The 22844-nt window shown below is 37.1% G+C and overlaps 1 protein-coding gene across 1 annotated transcript in view; it reads left to right on the forward strand.

The window, feature by feature from the left end:
• IL1RAP (interleukin 1 receptor accessory protein) overlaps positions 1-21880 on the forward strand; it is a 120469-nt gene extending 98589 nt beyond the window's left edge. The window contains exons 6-11 of the mRNA XM_080830329.1: positions 736-807; positions 2822-2948; positions 5333-5481; positions 14432-14575; positions 15902-16045; positions 18566-21880. Coding sequence (XP_080686455.1) covers positions 736-807; positions 2822-2948; positions 5333-5481; positions 14432-14575; positions 15902-16045; positions 18566-18933 — 1004 coding nt within the window. The 3' untranslated portion in view covers positions 18934-21880. The remainder of the gene's footprint in view (positions 1-735; positions 808-2821; positions 2949-5332; positions 5482-14431; positions 14576-15901; positions 16046-18565) is intronic.
• The last annotated feature ends 964 nt before the right edge of the window (positions 21881-22844 follow it).

Here is a 22844-nt window from a genome sequence, read left to right on the forward strand (position 1 = left end):
TCTAATGAACCTGTGAGGTGAGTTTAATTATCCTCATTTAAGAGGTGAGGAAAATTAGCTTCTCAAAGATTAAGCAAAAAACCAGAGTTGTATGGCTAGTATATGGCCAAGTAAGGATAAGAGCTCTGGTTGTTAAATATTTGAAGCTTCTGCTCTTAAACACTACACTATAAAACCCCTTCAGGGTATTTTTCTTTCAATTTAGAAATACAGAATGTTATAAAGAGCAGCAGTCCTATGAACGAGCAGTCAGCTGCCAGAGGCATTGGATAGACTGATGGGCTGGCCTCACATTTGTGGTTTTGAATTTTCCATTTACTTATTCATTCATGTAATATTTACTTCTTTAACCAGGTCCCATCCTAGGTACCTGGGGCATGTTCTGGAGAAATATTTAGAAAAGAAACAATTGAGGAAGACATGAAAACAATTTATTTTAAAATCTGAAAAGGGTATTTCATGCACACTTTGGGAAGCAAAAACACTGGTTGAATCTCCATCCTGAAACATGGAGGCTACTTTTCATGTTCTGTTTGTCTCTTTGCTTGTCTGAAATGAACGAAGTGTTGTAAATGACTCTCCATTGAGCTGTGGGCCTTTGCAGGAAGAATTGACAAACTGTGCCAGGAAGTTGGGCAAACTTTACAAAAGAACTGCTCTTGGAAATGGGTTATGAGAGATGAGGGCTACATGATTTAACATCATCTCTCTTTTGTTTCTTCCTCTCTAAAACAGGCTCTCCAAAAGATGCATTGCCTCCTCAGATCTATTCACCCAATGATCTTGTGGTCTATGAGAAAGAACCAGGTAATTATAGTTGTGCCTCTTAATTTCAGTTAGATTCTCTTAATGACAAGGAAGAAAATGTCATTTAAGTTAATGCATGCAAATAGAGGGCTTTGTAAGGAAACACATGAATCGAAACTGAAATGTTGTCAGAAACCACGGAAGCTCTGGAGATTAGCTCCTCCATCGGAGATCTCTCAGGCATCTTTAGGATTCTCAGCTTCTCTCTCCACAGCTACTCCCTTCTTCCCCTGGCTCCTCTCTCCTGATTAGTGATTTCTGTCTGATGTACATGTTAGCTTGCACACAGCTTGGTTTTCCAAGGCTGTGATGTAAGCACAAGATATCCTTTAAGCTTCTGCTTCACTGCAGAGGGGCAAGAGTTAGAGCTTGGAGGTGAGACTGTGAGTTTAACGGGTTAACAGCTGGTAGAACTAGTATACCCTGATTAGAATGCTATGGGGTGTTCCCTATGGCTATCTGGGTCTCCTTTAAAAAAGGAGGTTTTTTTAGTTTTCATAATTTTCCATTCTGGACAAAAATCATTTGCAACTGACCGAATAAGCCATCGTGTGTTATTCTTCTGGCTCAAAACCTCCCACAGTTAAAATGAAAACCATAGAAAATTTTACAATTTTCTACATTGTATCCTTTACAATAAACTCTCTCAAAACCCAATGAAAGGTGTAAAAGAACATATTTTTAAAAATGTACTAAAGATAACAGAGGTTGTGATCAAATGCAGGTAGAGCACAATGATGCCCTCCTAAAACTAAGATAAGGTTTCAAATAGCGAGCTGCCTGTAAAAAAAAAAAAAAAAAAAAGAACCAAAGGGGTCTGCCAACTCCAAATGGACCAAATTTCCTAGAATTCACAGTGGTTTTGTATAGTGAAGTGAACATTCTTCCTGCTATCTGGGTAAACCCTTACTAATGATCTAGTCTACCTGTCATATGGTTACAGACTATGTTCATGTTATCTTCTTGCATATTAACATAGAAACTGAAAGGGAAAACATAAGAATCATGCATTAGAAGAGGGGGTGGGGTAGGACCACTCAGTGAGACAAACTTGCTTTCCAATTTGGATGACAATATAATTTGTCATCTCAACCTGCACACTTTTTGAGAGTGAAAGCAGTTGATATCAAGAACTAACTAAGAAAGCAAGTGTAGAACAGAGCTGTCCTGGGTAAACTGGAATGGAAGTCAGTCTCAGTCAAACTCTGGTCTGTCACTTATTAACAGTTTCATCTAGGAAGAGCGGCTGACATCTTGAAGCATCAGTTTCACATCTATAAAACATGAATTAAAAAAATACCCCATAATATTTTGTTAGAATTGTATAAGACCGCTAGTAATTATAAACACTTAGCACCGTGAGTATATAAAGTTCTTAGTGAGGGTGCTGCCGCTCTTCTTATTATTATCATTTTCTGCCTGGAGATCCTCCTGACCTCATGTTCCATCTCAGGAAGACAACATAGATTTGCTATTTATAAATACTAGTATTTATAAAGATATAAATTTTTGTTATATATGTATATACACACACGCATATATGTACATTGTCTTTAAACTTATTGACCACATCCTGACAACCTGAGCGTTTCAAGATGTGGCCTGCCCCTAAGTGTTGGCACTGGCCCATCTTTTCTGGGCCAAGCACCAAAGGTCTGGAGAATCTCTCCTTAGTCACTGTTCGTGAGGGAAATAACAAAGGTTGGGGGTAGTCCATGGAAGTTTCGGGCTAAAAAGAATATTGTCAGAGCCTCTTTGAACAAATACTGTGGTACAGCGTATATGGATTGTATAAAAAAGATTGCCATTCTGGAAGTTTGCATAAAACTGCTGTATTTCTTTTCTTGGTTTGTTTATTTTGCAATGAGGTATGGTACGGTACTATGGTAGGCCACTTGAAACTTACTCAGAAGTAGAGTTTTAAGTACACTTTTATAGCTTCTGATTAGTCACAGAGTGAAACCAGTGTAGCCTTGTGAAGGTTACACACTGATGGGTTAACTTGTTTTTTTAGGAGAGGAGCTACTCATCCCCTGTACAGTCTATTTTACTTTCCTGAAGGATGCTCGCAATGAGGTTTGGTGGACCATTGACGGAAAAAAGCCAGACGACACCAATATTGATGTAACTGTTAATGAAAGGTACCGTTGGCTCAGACAAGGGGTGATCAATGCTTGTCTCTCAGTTGAATGCCTTCTGGTGTATACTGATCATTGAAAGTAAAAACTCTGACTTTGGTGCATCATTACCAAAAATCTGCAAGATTCTCAAGTCTTTAGTGGCCACATCCCAGAGTAGGATCCCTGGACTTGCAATTCAAGACCCAGATATCTTCTGATGGTCACACATTCATGATTCCCACTTGAAAGTAGATGGGATATAGGATGCCTAGGTGGCTCAGTCGTTAAGTGTTTGCCTCGGGCTCAGGTCATGATCCCAGGGTCCTGGGATTGAGCCCTGCATTGGGCTCCCTGCTCAGTGGGGAGTCTGCTTCTCCCTCTCACACTCCCCCTGCTTGCGTTCCCTCTCTCGTTTCCTCTCTCACTGTGTCTCTCTCTGTCAAGTAAATAAATAAAATCTTAAAAAAAAAAGAAAGAAAGAAAGAAAGTAGATGGGATGCATAGCCCACATGAATAAGAGGCCACAATACAAGGCTCTGAATACATGAAAGCTAGTCGGTGTGGCCCTCTTCTTTTCTTTCTCCAGTCTGGAGTCTAAACCTCTGTATTCATGCCTCAGATAAATTGTGTTATTTATCTTGTCTTGCTATCTTCCTCCTTATTCTTAACTCACATAGCATGTCACATTTATAATTGATAGTTACTTTTTTAAAATTTGACTAAACACACTCACATTCTTTATTTTATTATTATTTTTTTAAAGTGGATGAGGTGGTGATACAGCCCACTCTTAAAATAACAAGCTGGGTCATTTTATTTCTAAATAAATGTAACTTTTTTTGAAGGGCGTTAGGTCGACAAGGAGGAAAATATGGGTCTTTGAAGATAAAAGATCCTTTTGTAAATGAAGTACACAACTGCAAGACAATTGGTTCATGGCAATAGTAAATAAAAATCAGCAGCCGACCGACTATATGACAAAGTAGTTCTAAGACGGGAGCCTTAACATGATATATGAATGTATCGTTAGCTACTTGAACTTCTGGGATTCAAAAGCTAGGTCATTCCTCGTAGTAAACTCAGACTTTGTGCAGAAGTTATAAGAAGTCTGCTTTACAATAAGCGCTATGCAAGATACTTCGTCCCTAACGGAGTAGATTTTATCAGAGTAAGAGTGATAGAGCAGAAATTTCAATATTTTGTGATAAATGCAGTTACTGGAGAATATTGGATGTTATCGGAAGCTTTAGTTGAAGATTCCCGTCAGTTTTAGAGGATTAGGCAGTGCTTCTCAGATGGTACAGTTCCTAAATAAAGATTTGAAGGATGAGTAGAAAATAAACTAGGTAAAGAAATAGAAAGAATGTTCCTGGTAAAAGGAACCTCATGTGTGATGGCTGGAATGTAGAGAAGCAGCACATATTTAAAGGTACAGAAGGAGCCCCCTGAAACTAGAGCAGTTTTTGCAGAAGGAATAGATTAAAGATGTGGCTGGAGGCACAAAGGGAGAGTTATTGATCCCTTCAGGATTTCTGAATATTGTGGTTCCTATCCTCATAATAATACCAAATGAATGATAATGAAAGTCATGCTCTCCGTCCTCACTGCTGCTGCAACACAGCTCAGGGCGCGAAGTGGAGCAGTGCGGTTCAGTTAAGGCTAACCCCATCACAACCCTTGACCAAGTTCTCATGACTGACGGTCTGCCTCACTGGAAGGAGTACCTGGATGTCAGCTATAGGAGAGAGATTTTGTTTTCTCTTTGGAGCAAGTAGTTCCAAGGGATTTTAAATCTTGGTCTTGGACCCAAAGCACTTGATCTCTGACATGCTGAGATTTGGATGTATTTTCATAAAGCGCACTTGCTTCGAGAAGTCTCTTCTTTTTATATGTTAGGATTTAACCCATGGAGTTTCACCCTTTTTATTTTCTACTCTCTTTTCTCTTTTCTATTCTTTATTCGTATTCTGTCTATGTTCAAAATCCAAGCTTTGGAATCCCTGAAATGAATGAACTATTGCTGAGGATGGTAGTAATAGCCTATATGAATATATATTAAGCATTGTTCTAATACTTACACGTTGATGTACTCAGTCTTCAGAGTGCTTGAGTGAGTCAATCCATGTGATGTACTGTGTAGGCATTGCTACTTACCTCTCTTTCAAAGGAGGAACTCAAGACTTAGAAAGATTAGTTACTGTACCCAAAGTATATAGCCAGTAAGTGGCAAAGCTTGGATGAAAACCCAGATGGATATGGCCTCAGAAGCATCTCAGGCAACAAGCTCATGGATGTTCTGGCTGCCCTCACTTGGGGGCCCTGTGGTTGTCTCCTTATCTGATTCATTCCCAGAACATGGCCCTGTGATATCACTCATGCTTTGATTTTCTTTCCCCTATTTCTAGTATAAGTTTGACCCCAACTGAAGATGAAACGAGGACTCAAATTTTGAACATCAAAAAAGTTACCGCTGAGGATCTCAAGCGCAACTATGTCTGTCATGCTAGAAATGCCAAAGGGGAGGTTGACAAAGCAGCCAAGGTGAAACAGAAAGGTAATGGATGCCCTCAGCAAATGAGTCTGTGAACTCCAAGTGTAACAGTGTGGTGATAAGGAAAATGAGAAGACAGTGCTCCAGCACCTAGCACATCTGGCATGTAGTAATGAATCAAAGGTGAATTGAAAAAATCTTGAGGGATAGTTTCCATCTATGTGAAGACTCTCAAAATATTGTTTCTTATACTTTTAGTAACTTAGTGCACAAATGTGGCCAAAAAAGCCATACGATTATGAAAATAAGGCATAATTTTATATCCATACAGTCGTGAAAAATGAAAAATAAAGAAAATATTTAAAGCTACCAAAGATATAATAAAGCTGGTAGAATCCCATATAATTGGTGGATTGTAAAGACCCTTTTAGAAGTCGTTGATGGCAGAGTTCAAGGGTCATAAAAATGACCATACCATATGACTTAATACTTTTGGAATTTTTCCTGAACAAATAACAGAAAGAGAATTATGTACCCATCGCTATTCTTAGAAGTATTATCTATAATAATGAAACATTATAAATAGCAACCATCTAATTATATTCAAGTAGTTAAGGAAAATATGAAATAATTCTTCTCAAAAATATAATTTTAAAATGATTATTTTAAATACTATGTATCAGTATTCAAACAGATTTATAACATACCACTAGCCACAATTGCTAATATGAAAATTATTTAAACTATGACTTAAAGTAATGTAAAAGGATTTCTATGTTGATAATACTAATTTTTTTTATAAAATAAATAAAAGTGATAAAGCTCTCTTGTGTGAGCTATTGCTACTGAAACAGACTGTGTCTAAAATTATCTTTGGGTCTCTCACCTAACACAGAACCCCAGACAATTACTCCCTTCAAGAATGTGTTTCAATGACCTAGAGAAAGATAATGATGATTTATCACACATGTAGTCATGTCATTCAGAATCATTGTGGATCCTTGTGTCAGAGAGAGCCTGTAATATTTATACCAGAAAAAAAAAAATCATAGCTATTACATTTTGCAGTGGGATTTAACCCCCTCCCCTTCTTTTTTTAAAGCTGATGCGAAAACAGGCTTCACTTTAACATTTCATCACAATTTAGAAAGTAAAAAGCAAAGTACTGAAGTCTGTATGCCACTTAAGAAGTCTTAGTGGATTGGTTCTAGAGAGTTCATCACTTCTGCCCCTCAGAAGCCAGTGTCAAACAGTGAGACTCAACCAAATAATATAAGGAAGTTTCCCAAATTAGTTCCTAAGAACACCACTAGGACTCTTTATAGTACTGTAGTTCATTATTTGTACTCTAGACTCAGAGGCCTGTGTGGGAATCCTTGTTTCTGTGCATCCTAGCTCTGTGATCTTGAAAAAAATCACTTAACCTCTCTGAGCTTCAAGTTCTTTATATTTAAAGTAAGCAAATGATACCACTGTCTCATGAGATTGTTTTAAGGTATTCAGCACAATTACTGTCCTATATACGTGTATATTAAGTGCTCAACAAATATTAAGTCTACTTATTATTTCCACAAAATTTTCACAGGTGTTATTTGACAAAGGCTTTTACAGTAAATAAAGTATCATTAAAGTTAGGATAAACAAAACCAATCAAGTTATTTTAGTCAAGGACCCCTTGGAGTCTTTCACACTATTAACAGTTGGTGTGAATATCTGAGGGGAATTGGAGCATAGGAGGCAGGGTGTTTTGTTTTTTTTTTCCCAAATATATTTGATTCCTGAAGTATGGGGCATTTCGTGGGAGTCGTTTTTTGAAACATGTGTTCTGGGAAACAATTATAGAGGATGACATAAATTAATTACTTATTGTCAGATAGATACAATTAAACAATCAATTAATTTGATTTGTTCTTGGAGTGTTTGTTCTTGGAGTGATGCAGAAGTCTGCCTTCCGGAGCTATGTGAGTAGCTCCCTTTCACACAGGCCCATGCTCTGAGTGGTTGAGTATGAATGGCGTCAGGAATGTGAAATGACAGGTGCCTCCACTAGATTGGCTGATCTCTCCTGAAATTACGTCAGTGTTACATAGAATCCAGCCTGGGCTGTGTACATCCTGTGGTACCAGAAGTGTTGTGGGTTTGTTACTTGGCTCCTATTCTGGGCCAGGTAATGCTGGGATTCAGAGGTAATAATCTGGGTTCACATTCATATGTTCTATGTATGAGTCCTTCTCTGGATTCGTTGACAAAGCATTCTACATCTTCATCAAAAAATTGACAAAAAGGGCTCAGAATAAGAAAAATTCACTGGGCTAGGTCTTTGGACAGCGCAATTTCATCTAGTCAGTTAAAGCAAAGTGTGAAAGGAGAGGCAGCTAATGTAAATGTGTTAAACATGTGGTAATTTTATAATAGAGAGGTAGGGACTAAGGCAAGGTGTGTTGAACTTCATGAAAAACTGCCAAACCTATTTCCAAAGAGGTTGTACCATTTTCTACTTCCTCTAGCAATGTATATAAATTCCAGGTGTTCTACATCCTTACCAACTTTTGGAGTTGTCAGACTTTTCAATTTTAGACATTGTAGTAAATGAGTACTAGCATCACGCTATATTTTTTTAATTTGCATTTTCAGATACTAATGATGTTAAGTACTGTTTTATGGACATTCTGACAATTAATAGTTCTTCCTTTATGGAGTATCTATTAAAATCTTCAGCCCATTTTGTTCTTGGGTTGCTTGTTAATATATGTATGTCAGATATATGACTTTGTGAACATTTTCACCATTGTACAGAATTTTATTTTTTTATTTTATTATTATTTTATTTTATTTTATTTCGATGAGCAGAATTTTAAAACATTGATGAAGTCCATTTTATCAATTCTTCTATTATGGTTTATACTTTCTAAATCCTGTATTAGCAATCTTTGATTTTTAAAAATGGTTTTTAAAATCTTGATTTTTTTTAAATACTTAGGCCTATGATTCATCTCAACATTTTTGTTTACACTGTGAAGTATGGATTAAGGTTTAGTTTTTTGCTTTATTTTTGTTTTCCATATAGAAATCAGTTGTTCTAACCTCATATTGAAAAATCTCTCCCTTTTTTATTGAATTATTTTGACAGCTTAGCCTAAAAAATTAACTCTGTGAGTGTGGGTCTATTTCTCCATTCCCTATTCTGTTCTATCAATCTGTTTGTCATTAGTCCAATACTACTTTATCTTGACTAATAGCTTTAAAGTAAGTCATGAAGGCAGAAACTATTGTCTTCCTCCTTTTTTCTCTTCAAAGATTAATCTAAATATTCTGAAGACCGTATTATCCTTTCATATGGATTTTAGTATTGGCTTGTCAATTTCTACATGAGTCTGCTGGGCTTAGATTGGATCGTATTAAATTTATAAACCAATTTGGGGAGAATTGAAATCTTAATGATATTGAATTTTCCAATCCATGAACATGATATATCTCTCAATTTACTTAATTTTCATTGATTTTTCTCAGCTCCTTTTTTTTTCTAGTTTTATTTATACAGGCTTACACATGTTAAATTTATCCCTGAGTATTTTGTTTTTGTTGCTATTGTAATGGTATTTTTTAAATTCCACTTTTCAATTGCTCATTGATCATAACTAGAAATGAATTAGTTGATTTTTTTGTTTTGATCTTGGTCTTTTGACTTTTCTAAATTCACTGCTTAAATAGGGTTTCTGCTTGTTTTGTTAGGTTCCTTAGCATTTTCTATACACTTGATTGTGTCACCCATATATAAGCATACTTTTCCTCCTTCCTTTTCAAACATTATGCCTTTGATTTCTTTTTTCTGCCTCTTTTACTCTCTTGGACCTCCCAGTTCCATGATCAGTAGAAATCAGAGCAGCTTCACTTGCATTGTTCCCTATCTTAGAAGATATGCATTCAGTTTTTATATATTAAATGTGACATTAATTATAGGTTTTTCAAAGCTGACTTTTATCTATATGAGAGATTAATCTATTTTTGGTTTGCGTAGATAATTATATATAATTCTCGTGTGTGTGTGTGTGTGTGTGTGTGTATGAGTATCTGTTGAAATTTATCAAATTTTTGGCGTGGTTTCATTTGACTGTATCTTACTTAGGGTTCTTTAAACTTCTTGGTTCCATGGGTTTATTATATTTTTCATTTAGTTTGAAAAAAACTTTAGCAGTTACTTCTTCAGATATGTTTTGCTCATTCATTCATTCATTCTTTCTTTCCTTTTCTTCTAGCAGTCCCATTAAATTTAGTATTGATCACTCAGGGATGTTCTACAGGCCACTGAGGTGCTCATTTTCATTTCATTCTTTCTTTGTTCCTGTGTTTCAGTTTAGGTAGTTTCTAGTTTTCCACTAATAATTTTCTTTTTTGATGTTTAGTCTGCAGCAATTTTAATTTCAGAATTGTATTTTTCAGTTTTTGGATTTCCATTTGTCCATAAAAACATCCCTATTGATATTTCCTATTTGCTCTTAATGGTGTCCATCGTCTTCTTTTTTAATTCAACAGGAATATTTATAATGCTCATTTTAAAGTGCTTATCTGCTAATTCCATCATCTTTGTGAATTTTGATTTTTTTTTTTTAAGATTGATTTATTTATTTGAGAGAAAGAGAGCATGCAAGCAGGGTGGGGAGGGGCAGAAGAGAGAGAGAGAATCTTAGGCAGACTCACTACTGAGAGCAGAACCCAAGGGGGGGCTCTATCTTAGGACCCTGAGGTCACGATCTGAGTCAAAGCCAAGACTCAGACACTTAGCTGATAGAGCTGTCCAGGTGCCCCTCTGATTCTGTTTTTGTTGGCTGATTTTTCTTCTCATTATGGGTGGGTTTTTTTGTTTTGTTTTGTTCTTGCTTTTTCTTGTCTTTTTTTTTTTTTTTAAACATATGCTGGACATTATGTATGTTGCATTATTGAGTGTCTGATTTTTGAAAGTGGGTATTGTTTTGTTCTCACAGGTAGTTATTTTGCTTGCTTAACAGCTTGGTTTTTTGAAGTGTTCTGCTTTCCATTGCAGAGGACATCTGAAAAATAGCCTTTTCTCCAAGGCTAGATTGGACATATCTAGACTATCTGGGCTCTCTACTAACACATGAGAGCTACCCAAAGTGTCTTTACTCTGGTCTTAACTCAAGTGTCCCCCAGCCCTGCATGTGCACCTTGAGTTGTTCAGCTCCCGGTTTCCTGGCAGCTGTTCCTTCCCTGGTAGTTTTTCTTTGACTGGCACCTGTTCTTTGCCTGATCTTATCAAGTGTCATCCGACCTATGCAGAGCTTTATATTTTTCCAAAGATTTGAGATCACCCTTGGAGATTTATAGAGCACTTTTTCTCCACAATGTTCTTCCTCTTTACCCAGCCCTGTAAACTCAGCCCAACTCCGTAGTTCGGAACTGTGATTTCGGAGTCCTTACCTGACCGTGATGACTGTACCTGTGGTTTTCCTTGTTCTCTGCCATAGTCTGAAAGTGACTTCAGGCAAAAAACCAGGGTGATGGTGGGGCTCAACTTTTTGGTGTCCTTTCTCACACGGATCACACACAGAACAACTACCAGCGGTCCACCATAGGAAAAGGGCCATTGTAAATACTACGGAGAGAAAGCCACTCCAGTATCCATTCCTTCTCTAAGGCCAGAAGCTGAAGGGTAAAATGCACATATTTTAAAATACTATGATAGTCAAACAAAGCAGGTCTGCTGGTTAATTCAGGGATAGATCTCTGGTTTACCATCATCTAAATAAAGCATTCTAATTGTTTGTAATTCAGAGGAATGGTCATTACGTGGTTCCCCAAATTAAAAGTCTCAGCAATTTAGTGAAGAATAGACACAGGTTCTGTGGCAGGAGATACTTGGAAGTCCAAGCAGCTGGTGTCAAGCTCAGAGCCCCAGTGGATAGCAAGGTCCCAACTAACGAAGAGAAAGAAAATAAGTTAGGTTCCCAAGGAAAAAGACTGGAGCTAAAGTCCTGGACTGGTTTAACTCAGGATGGTTAGCTGGAAATGTGGACCTTGGCACCTGTTATTACAGTTGAACTGCAAAAGGAGTGGAGGAAATTCTGATTCAGGGAATAACAGCAGAGCAAGTGGCAAAAATTGGCCCTATCCTAAGTCAATTATATGTGAGATCGAGCAGTGAAGCAGTTTAGGAGTGCAATTTGGTCAAATTGCATCACCTCTTCCTGATTCGAAACCCTTTGGTTTGGGATCGCATCGGAGTAAAATCTGTACGCCAAAGCAACAGAGGTTCCGGCTGGGGCAGACAGAAAATGTGGGCTGAGGGTCATCCTTTCCCTGCAAGCCAGCAAAGCTTTATATGAAAGCTTTTTTTGAACATTTTCTGCATGTGATTCAAGCCATTTAGAAATTCAGGCTTGTGGATTATTTATCTCAAGAGTTCAATTAGTTAAATAGTATTAGGAACTTCTGGATATCATTAAGATGGGCCCCCAAAAATACAATCTGTAAATATGACACGTGTCATGAAATGACCCAAAACCAAAGTAAAAATCCTCACTAAAAATAAAATAGGCAGTAGTAAAGTGAATGTTGCAGAGGGAAAGTTATGAGAGTAATTGATCTCTTTATCATTAGGCAAGATATCTATTGTTATTTTTTCTTATATCCATTTCAGGTAAGTGCATCCACCAACCTCTTTTTTCCCCCTCCCTATTACAAAATGTCCAGCCAGAAGGAGCCAAAATAACTGAGCAAATAATGAAGATGACAGTGGGAATTACCCCAGGGTACTATTAACATAACATGTGCTCAGAAATACCAAAGACACAGCAGTTTTCATGCCAGCTACCCAAACTGATCTTACTAAATTCTCAACAATTGCACTGACATAGCTTTTGACATTCGGTGGTGGGGTTTTCTTATTTTAAACACCATTATTTATGGAATGGGCATGAGAATACCTGGTAATAATTCTGCATTGCGGAGTTCCAGGCTACCTCTGAGATAGGATTAGCATCTGAGTTGAGGATAATGAACTTGAAACTCTAAGAACTTCAGGCTCAGCTCCAGACTGCTTACCATTTTCCCCTTAGGATACATACCTGTTTTAAAAGGGATTTTTTCCCACTAGTATTTGATCAATAATTAAACTTCATGGCAGAGCTCTGCAAAGATCTCTGGACTTTGGAGTCAGAGAGCCTGGATAACAATCCCAGCTTTGAACTAAATTCCTCTCTGCCTCACCTTGGCAAGCTTTTAACACAATGCTCACTCAGGTGATCAAAAAGCCTTTGTCATTACCTGAACCCATATACCTCTTCTGCCCAGCCCAGCCTCTCAGTACTCCCCATCACATTACCTTGCTTTATTTCCTTTATAGCATTAATCACTACCTAGCATTCGTTGTCCTATTATTTATTTCCTTGCATTAGAATATTAACCCTAACCGGGCAGAAACCCCTTTGGTCTGATCTACTCTTGTATCCCCAACAGCTTCTGGCAAATAATAGATGTTAATAAGTAATTGTCAATAAGTAATTTTTGACAACTATTACATAATTTAAGCCACTCCTGGTTCAGATCCAAATATTTTGTTCCTTCTTCAAACACTTAGACTTCATCATCACAAGCTAATAAAGCAACCAAATGAAGTTGTTGATACATAGTAGTACAAGATTTCAATGTTTCTGAAGTAGATGGTGTTATATCTGGAAACATTCATTGAGATCCTACGTATTCTAGCAGTAGGATAGATGAAGGAGACATAGGCTTCCCTAGAAGACTATAAATGTACAGTTTAGTGAGGAGTGGGAGACAATGGAGCAGCAGGCTTGTAGACAAATTACAATATAATACAAAGACTATATAATAGAATTATAGACAATGAGAAGAGTAGGAATTCCTGTCAGGCAGATGTCAGGTTGCAAGAGGGTTTTATTCTAGGAAAGCTTACACAAAATAGTGACATATGAGCGTGGACTTGAAAACTAAAGAAAGAAAAAGAACTATTTTCACCAGAATTCGCAGCATGAACAAAGACACGAAGCAAAATCTTCCTCACGTTTTTGAGGGAAAGGTACTGATAAATGAGGCAGTAGGGTGGTTGGTGGTTTGGTCATGACAGACCTTGTTTATAGGACTGAGTTAAAACATTTCTAGTTTTTGGAAGTCAGGAAGTACCTCATTCTATTTCTGATACTTCCAAAGAAATTTCTAAAAATATCTGTCATATAAAAGTAAGCAGATAACATGGGAATCTGTCCTTACCTGGATATTGCAAGTTAATTTTCAGAAAGTGTGTCCTAGAAGTGTAAGCCTGAGAGATACTTTCAGACCTAAGCATAGTCAGCATTTGGTGGATACCCTCTGTTTCTACCCAATGAAAATAAGATTTTTGAGGCTTTTCCCCAAATTTATAGAAAAGGTAATTAAATTTTTTTTCCGTATGGCATTGACGAGAGGATGGAATTAAGACTAATGGAAGCACATTAAGATTTTCACTCAATCCAAATGCTCCAAGAATTAAATTTCCATCTGAATCATGGTCTGGTCTGGGTAATAGTAGTAAGGATTCCATCCCAAAAGATGGACAAATGGGAGATGAAATTACACTTTTCAAAAATATTTTATGGAAATTCATGTGTAAGATCATGAGTTGAATGAAATGACCTTCTAAATTTTTTCCAATGCTGATATTGGAAAATACCATTTATATACCATTTATATGTATGTATATATACCATTTATAATACCATTTATATACCATTAATATGTATTTATATAACATCAAAGTCTATTCAAGTCATCAAGTAGTTTAAAACACCAACATCAGGTGCTGAAAACAAAAAGATAAATATGACACGGTCTGGCATTAAAACACAATGCTTAAAGCCTATCATGTTATCTCTGCTTTTCACACATAGAAGTCAGGTTCATGGCTCAGCTGCCTGGCTTACCCCGCTATTTGCAGGATGATAGATCACTGTGATCACCACATAGAAATCAATTGTTTTTTTGTTTGCTCCATTGATAGCTCCAAGATACACAGTGGAATTAGCATGTGGTTTTGGAGCCACAGTCCTGCTGGTAGTGATTCTCATTGTTGTTTACCACGTTTATTGGCTGGAGATGGTCTTATTTTACCGGGCTCATTTTGGAACAGATGAAACCATTTTAGGTGAGTAACAAAACCTTGATCTAAATAGCTTCTTCTACTGTCATTTTCAGAAAACATGTTGCCTTGATAAAAGCTAGAATAACTGGGAGATTTAATCAAACTATCTTTGGTTTCAGCCCTTACTATTAAAAATTCTTCTAATGTATATTATTTTGCTTTCTTGGTTCAATATTTGTTTAGTCTAGATTAGCCTATCCAAATAGCAACATACTGCAAGCCACATATATAATTTAAAATTTTCTAGTGGTCATAGTAGGAAAAGTAAAAACAAAGTGAAATTTACTTTAATCATATATTTTATTTAACCCAATGTATTTGACATATTATGATCTTAGTAGAGCATGCATATTTAAAAGCTAACGGTGATATTTTAGTCTTATTTTTTGGTATTCAAAATCTCACAATTTAGCCTGTGTTGTATTTTAAACTGAAAGCACATCTCCATTCAGACCAGCTGCATTGCAAACGTCCGAGCGCTACGTGTAGCTGTGTCTGCTGTAACTGGACAGTGCAGGCCCACACTCTTTGTACTTAAGAGTAGTCCAGGCACTAGCAATGTCGGCATCACATGGGAGCTTGTTAAAAGGAGAATCTTAAGCCTAATGCCTGTGTTCTGAGTCAGGAATCTACATTTTGACATGATTCCCAAGTGATTCAAGGGCACATTGAAGTTTTGGAAGCATGGTACTCGTGTAAATTTGCCTGGTGACAAGAAAGGAACAATTAAACATACTGATTCTTAGACTCCTCACATAAAGATTTCCAGCCCGTAGGTTTGTGGAAGAGACAAAGAACCTATATTTTTACTGAGAGTGATGTTTATAATTAAGCACCTTTGGGAAAGATGGGTTTATGGAATCTGAGTATATTTTTAATTGCAGTTATTTTCAGGTATAAATAATTTAGAGCCTTTCTAAAAGTTTTTCTCCACTTATAATTCTAATGTATTAGTAGTGACAAACTAGGGCGGGAACCATAAATTCTCTGTATGGTATTAATTGCCAACACTTATGATTGACTATTTGTGTCCTGATTATGTTAATTCATAGTTGAATGAGCCAAACCTCATTTATTCTCCACTATAAAAACAAAACTTAGTGATATGAGAGTAGAAGACATATCAGATAAAATTTGCAATTACACCTTAAAATAGTCATTTTGCCTGGAGACCTGTCACAAGTGGGAAATCACACTGAAATCTGTCAGATAATTCATACGTGTAAGAAAGTTGAAAATGTCTAATATGCACAAGTTCGACTTAAGAAAAAATGCAGTACAATTAGGAAACTTTTCTAATATGTATTGGATCTCTCTTCCTTTTGCTAGATGGGAAGGAATATGATATTTATGTATCTTATGCAAGGAATGCTGAGGAAGAAGAGTTTGTATTACTGACCCTCCGTGGTGTCTTGGAGAATGAATTTGGATACAAGCTGTGCATCTTTGACCGTGACAGTCTACCTGGGGGAAGTAGGTATTTCTCATGAGTACAGGTGATGCCACCCTTCATGCAAAGGGAATCCTTAGTTTGGGATCATGTGTGAGAGTCATGGTGGGGTTCTGTGTCGGCATCATTGGATACTGAATGTTCAGTTGTTTGAGTAATGAAGACTTCTTTAGGAATAAAATTACCTTGTGAGTTATAGATCATTGAGGTGCCATTTATGGTTCTAGAATAGTTCCCCTTGTAAGCTTTAAGAACTCCAAGTCAGAAAAGTGTGGGTGCACGGTGGATTAGGACTCTATAAAATGCCTCAGTTTAAAATGTTCTGCTTACACACATTTAGATTTTTAGAAAGTTTAAGCTAACCTGCATTAATTTCCCTTGGTTTTTTTTTGGGGGGGGGCACAAACATTGAGTTTAAACAACACTTATACAAAGACTGAGGTTTACTTGCTTTTACTAAGAATGAGTTTGTGAAGAGAATGCATGGCATCTTTCTTGATAGTGCTCACTGATAATAATTAGATTATTTCCCTGTGGCATTTGCTAATTTCCTTTTCCTCACTTTTATTTTCTAGCAAGCCAATGCTATTTAAATCCCTTTTCTTGGGTCTGTTTCTTCCTTTCTACCAGCTCATACATTTGAGATGTAGTTTAAAATTTTAAAAAGGCCAGTATATTCTAGAAACTTGAATTGCTGGATGTTTTCAGCAATAAAAGTGCATCTCAAATTTTTAAGTCCACCCGGTAACATACAAAGTGATGGTACATTTCACTCTGTTTTAATAAATACATAATAGCATTCCTAAACTCACTGTTAAACTTTACTGTTGAAATGCATGTCATGTATTTAATCCTCAGCAAAACAAACTAATTTTCCTCCCCTCCAATCCTTTTTGTGTTCATCATTTCAGATGTTTTAAAGAATGTTATATGGATAATGGGGATATAAAATAGACTTAAATGTTTATTCTCATTTCGAATTAGCTGGACCACTTATTTTATCTCCTCAGCCATTACCTAGAAGTCCATCATGTTAGTGTTCTACAGTGGCTGTCTCTCTCAGTATTATTTTGCCCGGAAATGGTGACACGATTATACAAGTTAAGGGACAAATTCCATTCATTTTAAGACTTAAAATCCTAAGTCACTTATTCATCCATTTACTCATTCATTCTGCCATTCAACAAATACTTAGCGCAGTGTGAAATTTATATAAAGACAAACAGTAGAACAACAATGACCCTCCAAAAGGGGTTGATAATTCTTTGAAGAATTCAAGTTCTACGTAATTACTCTTGCATCTTGCTTCTGGTGGTTGATCCTTGTGATCTGCCTTCTCCCTGCTGCTCCTCATCCTCTTTGCCTCTGGGTCTCTTTCCATGCTCACACATGGTCTGCCTCCAGCAGTACTGCATGGAGCAGGTAATTACTGATTCCTGGATTCTCCTCCAGGCTGCACATGGAATTTTAATTGCAAGTCTTTCCCCTTTGCCTCTGTACCTGTGAACATGAAGGAGCAGAATGACTGCTTTGAGGAGTACTGTAAGCCATGAAATAGCTTTCCACAGCACTTGTGCATTCCCTGGAATTGGCTTCTATTGGAATCCCAGGTAAAGGATTATACCGTCCTGGGTAAGCAGCCTTGAGGAGAAGGGTTATTTCCAAGAATTTGGTGATGGGAACTAACCAGAGCCCATGACAACAGAATAAAATTACACCGAATTTCCATTTTCTCTGTTTCTTCTTCTTCTTTTCTGACCTGAGGAAAGCATTTGCCTGTTAGTGAAGGCAGTCACATCAGCTAGCAGCCTACCGAAACATGGTCTTCATAGTAATGAGAGGAGTTTAAGGAGAAAGATGTAGGGACTAATTTAGGCTCTAGAACAGAGAGCAGAATAGAAAGCTGAGCTGAGAATGTGATGCCAGCCAAAATGCCATTCAGTTGGCTAGATTTTTTTAAGTTCCTATTCTAAGGACATAGCGATACCCGTCTGAGTCAGGTAGGAGTCTGGCAACAGAGAGGGATTTTCAGAAAATGAATGTTCCTACTCTTGCTTTCTTCTGTTAGTGAGAAATGAATTTCCATGATTTTGCCTCTATAATGATTAACTTTCTGAATAGCCACTGGCATGAGAGAGTAAATACATGGGTATTTTGGGGTGGGGGGGCTCAAGAGCTGATTTAGCTGGGCTGCAGCGTGCCACGTGGTTTGAGGAAATTGATAGCTGTACAACCCATCTATTTCTTATAATGCTTTTGAAGACCAGGGTTATAGAAGTATACTTGGCTTCATGCCTGTTTGGAATATTTTGGGGGGTGAAATATGTGCATATAGTTTTCAGTATCTTGGAGGAGTGTGGCATTTATTTGACAGAGTGAGTGGGTCCAAGGATTAAGTCGTTGCACATGTTCTTGGTAAAAGTTTCATCCCAACTCCCAGGCTGTTACCCTAAGTTTCCTACACTTCCCTACACTACACTCAAGCCCCAGGCTTTCGGGGAGTTCTTGGCCAACACTAATCCCCACGGTGTTTTCTTTCTCAGTTGTCACGGATGAGACCTTGAGCTTCATTCAGAAAAGCAGACGCCTCCTGGTTGTCCTAAGCCCCAACTACGTGCTCCAGGGAACCCAAGCTCTTCTGGAGCTCAAGGCTGGCCTAGAAAACATGGCCTCTCGGGGCAACATCAACGTCATTTTAGTACAGTACAAGGCGGTGAAGGAGACGAAGGTGAAAGAGCTGAAGAGGGCTAAGACGGTGCTCACGGTCATTAAATGGAAAGGGGAGAAATCCAAGTACCCACAGGGCAGGTTCTGGAAGCAGCTGCAGGTGGCCATGCCAGTGAAGAAAAGTTCCAGGTGGTCTAGGAGTGGCGAGCAGGGTCTCTCCTATTCATCCTTGAAAAATGTATGAAAGGGACAATGAAATGGGTAAAAGGAACCAAGGGCACTCCGGGAAGGAAGAGTACCCTTTCTTTACTCTCAACTTGATGTTTCACAGACAGAACAGATTCTGTCAAAGCCTCCCCATAGGGACACATTCAGGGTGACTGTATGACTGGTCATTCTGCTTCCTCAGGCAATGCTATGGTTTAGAATGGCCGCGCCACCAGTCCGTCACCAGGGAATGACGTCACTATGTTCTTCGCAGGCAAAGACTTGGTTGATGCAAATTTCCTCTTTCTGCATCCTCTGCCCCTGGTCCCACAACTCTCTCCCCTCTTTCTCTCTCATTGTTTATAATCTTAACATTGTGGGGCAGTCTTTTGCTGTGGATTTCATGACCTCTTAAAGATAACTTATCTGTTGACAAGGTCACTATGAGTTTCCAAGTCATTAAAAAGATGATCGGTGCCCAAATTCATTTGAGCTGATGACAGTGAGCTCTTCTGCTCATTCTGGTGGGCACTGCCCCGTTGCAGCCAGACTGACACCCACATAGGACGGTACGAAGCGGTGTAACTGAAAGTGTTCCTTATGACGGTTTGAAAGGGCTTGCCTGCATTTTCTCCTACCAAATCCCTCGTGCCCTCCATCTCGGTCATCGATGTCACATTTGTCAACTTGAAAAACATACCATATTTTTCTTTATTTCAGTAAACTCCTGGATATCTGTAGGTCGACCTGTACTTGTCACTTCATCTTCCCTATCTACTGTACCTCGTATCAACCATTTAGAGTTTGCAGATGGCTCTACACTTGGTTCAGTCTGACAGGAAGCTTCTAATGGTGCTAAGAGAGAGTGAAATAACAGCAAAATGCTTTTAGGGCATTTTCTGGCTTGTGAGAAAAGCACAGAACAGGGTGTTCAGCAATTTGTCTTTTCATCTCAGCCTTGCTAATGTGAATATTAGAAAAATGATTTCTCCTCACGTGTTCTGTCTCTCCACTGTAAAATGTGGAAGTTAGACTCAGTGACCTTGCAAGTTGCTTTTGGCATTAATACTCTAAGAGAATTAACTGGACCACCCAGTGTTTTCCATATTTTATTCACTGGTACAGTTAATACACTCAGTCCAAACGTGTCAGTCTGGAAAGTCTCTTCCATGAAACTTGTTTTACTTTAAGTAAAATCTTAAGACTTGGAAAAGTGAAAACTAAGTCCAGAGTTTACAGAGTGGTGAATACCTGTGGTGTACACACACACACACAAACACACACACACACATGTATGTGTATGCACACACCCATGAATCATGTATGTATAGATCTACATTGTATGTAGATATATACACATGTGGATTGTATATGTGTGTATGTATGTATATATGCATTTGTGTGTGGGTATATATATGTGCACACACCCTTATGTACACATGCATGTGACTTTAAATAGCTATTGGCACAATATTACAAACCACTGGGACTCTTACCAGTTTTTAAGTTATGTCTTTACTGTAATTCTTTTGTGTTTCCTGTACATTATTTGTAAAATCACAGCTCACAGAGTAATCGTTGTTAGTTCTCACCTTCCCTAAATTAGTAGGAATAACTTACTGCTGCTACATTTGGTCTGGGTGCAGTGGAATCTGTTGGACACAGAGCTTCTGTGGTCACTGCTGAGCAGTACCAGTCCCCTGGCATTAATTGATCATCTACTATGTTGCAAGCATACACTCTTAGAAACTAAACTATGGTAATCTCAGTGTTCAACTACTAGGGAGATAAATCTCTATTTGGACTGTTAAGTAATAGAGAAAAGGAAAATAAAATACTTATAAATAAGGCTGAGTATCCTGTGAAATACCATAATTCATAATTTAAGGGAACCCTTATCCCAGCAATATGAATGTTGATAACCAATTCTAAAACTATCTCCTGCATTTAAGTGTCCTTCATCAGTGTTAAAGCCCATAATAAATCATTTCTTTATTGTGAAGATATTATTTTAAATTGAAGAAAAGGAAAACTTCATGAATTCCTGACTGTAAAACTATGGTATGGAGTCATTCTTGGATCTTTTTTTTTTTTTTTTTTTTTGGTCTTACTAATGCTTTTCTTTGCTACAAACCACAATTACTCCTCCTGTTAACTCTTCATCCTCAAGACCAGAGGAGGGCTGACTCCAGATAAGCTTTGAATATCAATTGCATGAGCTTTAGGTAATGGGGAACTGTCCCATCACAAGGGGGGCATTCTCTTGCCATTGCTGCATTCTTTTGCACTTTTGGATTCGATATATCCCAAATGCTTTTGGGTACCCCTAGAAACTTCTTGATATTCCTTTTCCTGTTTATCTACTGGTCTTTGATACTGAACTTTTCCAAATGCTAAAATCTAAACGTCTCACATCTCAATGATATATTTTGTCTTGTTCTTAGAGAATTTTGTTTCGAGGTTTTTTTGTTTGTTCTCATTCTTAAGAGAATTTTGTTTCAAGGTTTTTTTGTTTGTTTTAAGTCCCAGAAGATACCTGTTACAAAATTTTTGAGGGAGATGAGGAAATATAATTTTGAGAGCAAGGAAAAATTGCTCCATAATATTAAAAAAACTATCTCTAATGCTTAAAAAAACCTTAATGGTTCTAGGTATATGATATAAAGATCTTCTGCACCCAAGTTAACAAAGAACCATGACATATAAAGTGTCTAATTACACAATCGTATAAAATTTATTTAATTATCTTTTATGTTGTAACTTAGGTGATTCCCTAGGATTCTAATAAACAAGCATTCCATTGTATTGGGAAACAAAAGCATCACTCCACATGCTAATTATCCATTTATTTCCATAGGTTTTAATATTTTAAGATTATCTTATTATCTTTTTTATTTTATTCATAAACTTTTGTATTTTCCATTTTCCATTTGATTTGTAAATTTGTTTATTTTAAAAATAAACCATTTATTTTCAGATTTGAATTTTATTTTGTGCATGTGTTTTATGTCTTTATTTTCATGTTTGGGCATAAGAAATGAGAATAAGAAGAATTAATGATAAACATAAAAAGAAATGTTAGAAGCTACATTAGTTAAATTTCTCTTTCTGACAGAAATCTGAGAAAAATGGGAATTTTATATCAAGAACATTTTTTTACATATGAATAAAAGAGTTATTTAAATAAAATGAATTGTTCTAATGTGCCAGGTGTGTGTGTGTATGTGCATGCGCGCGCGCACGTGCATGTGTGCCTGTGCATGTGTGTGTGTGTGTGTGTGTGTTTGTGTGTGTATGGAGACAGAGGATGAATAACAGAGCAGCTAAAAGAGAGCAATGGGCTAGGACATTAAATGTTGCAGTAGTATTTTTTATTCACATCTATTTTAAAGTAAATAGAATTTTTAAAATTTACTATTCACTTATAAATCCACATATTAAGGTGATTCTTTAAAGTTACCATGAAGAAGTGATTCAAATTCAATTAACATTAGCCCTACATTAGTTTAATATCGTGTTCACTAGATTTAACCAAAGTGATTAATTCAAATGTCTACAATATGTAGACATTTACATATAGGTATTTTTAATTTTTAACCATCCTGTAAGTTTACTCTTATTGTATGCATTTAATGGATGGATGATTTGCTGCCCTTGCATACATCAATAACCTACCAGAGAACAAAACTATAGTCCTAGTTTTCCTCTAGGCGAATTCCAGGGAGATTATGACTTAAAGGCAGGAGTATTCTAGAGTATTGATGAATTCTAGATCAGAAAACATGACTTCAAAATTAATTTAGTGCCACACAAGACATCTGGTCTCATCAGTCTATAGCCACACCTTACTTTTTTGAACCCAACAGAATAAATGACCCAGTTTATGACACCCTCTCCGAATAATCTTCAGTATTGAAACAACAATTCACATTCTCAATGGCAGTTTTA

The sequence above is a fragment of the Martes martes genome (assembly GCF_963455335.1).
Source record: "Martes martes genome assembly, chromosome: 1".
Classification (NCBI taxonomy): domain Eukaryota; kingdom Metazoa; phylum Chordata; class Mammalia; order Carnivora; family Mustelidae; genus Martes; species Martes martes.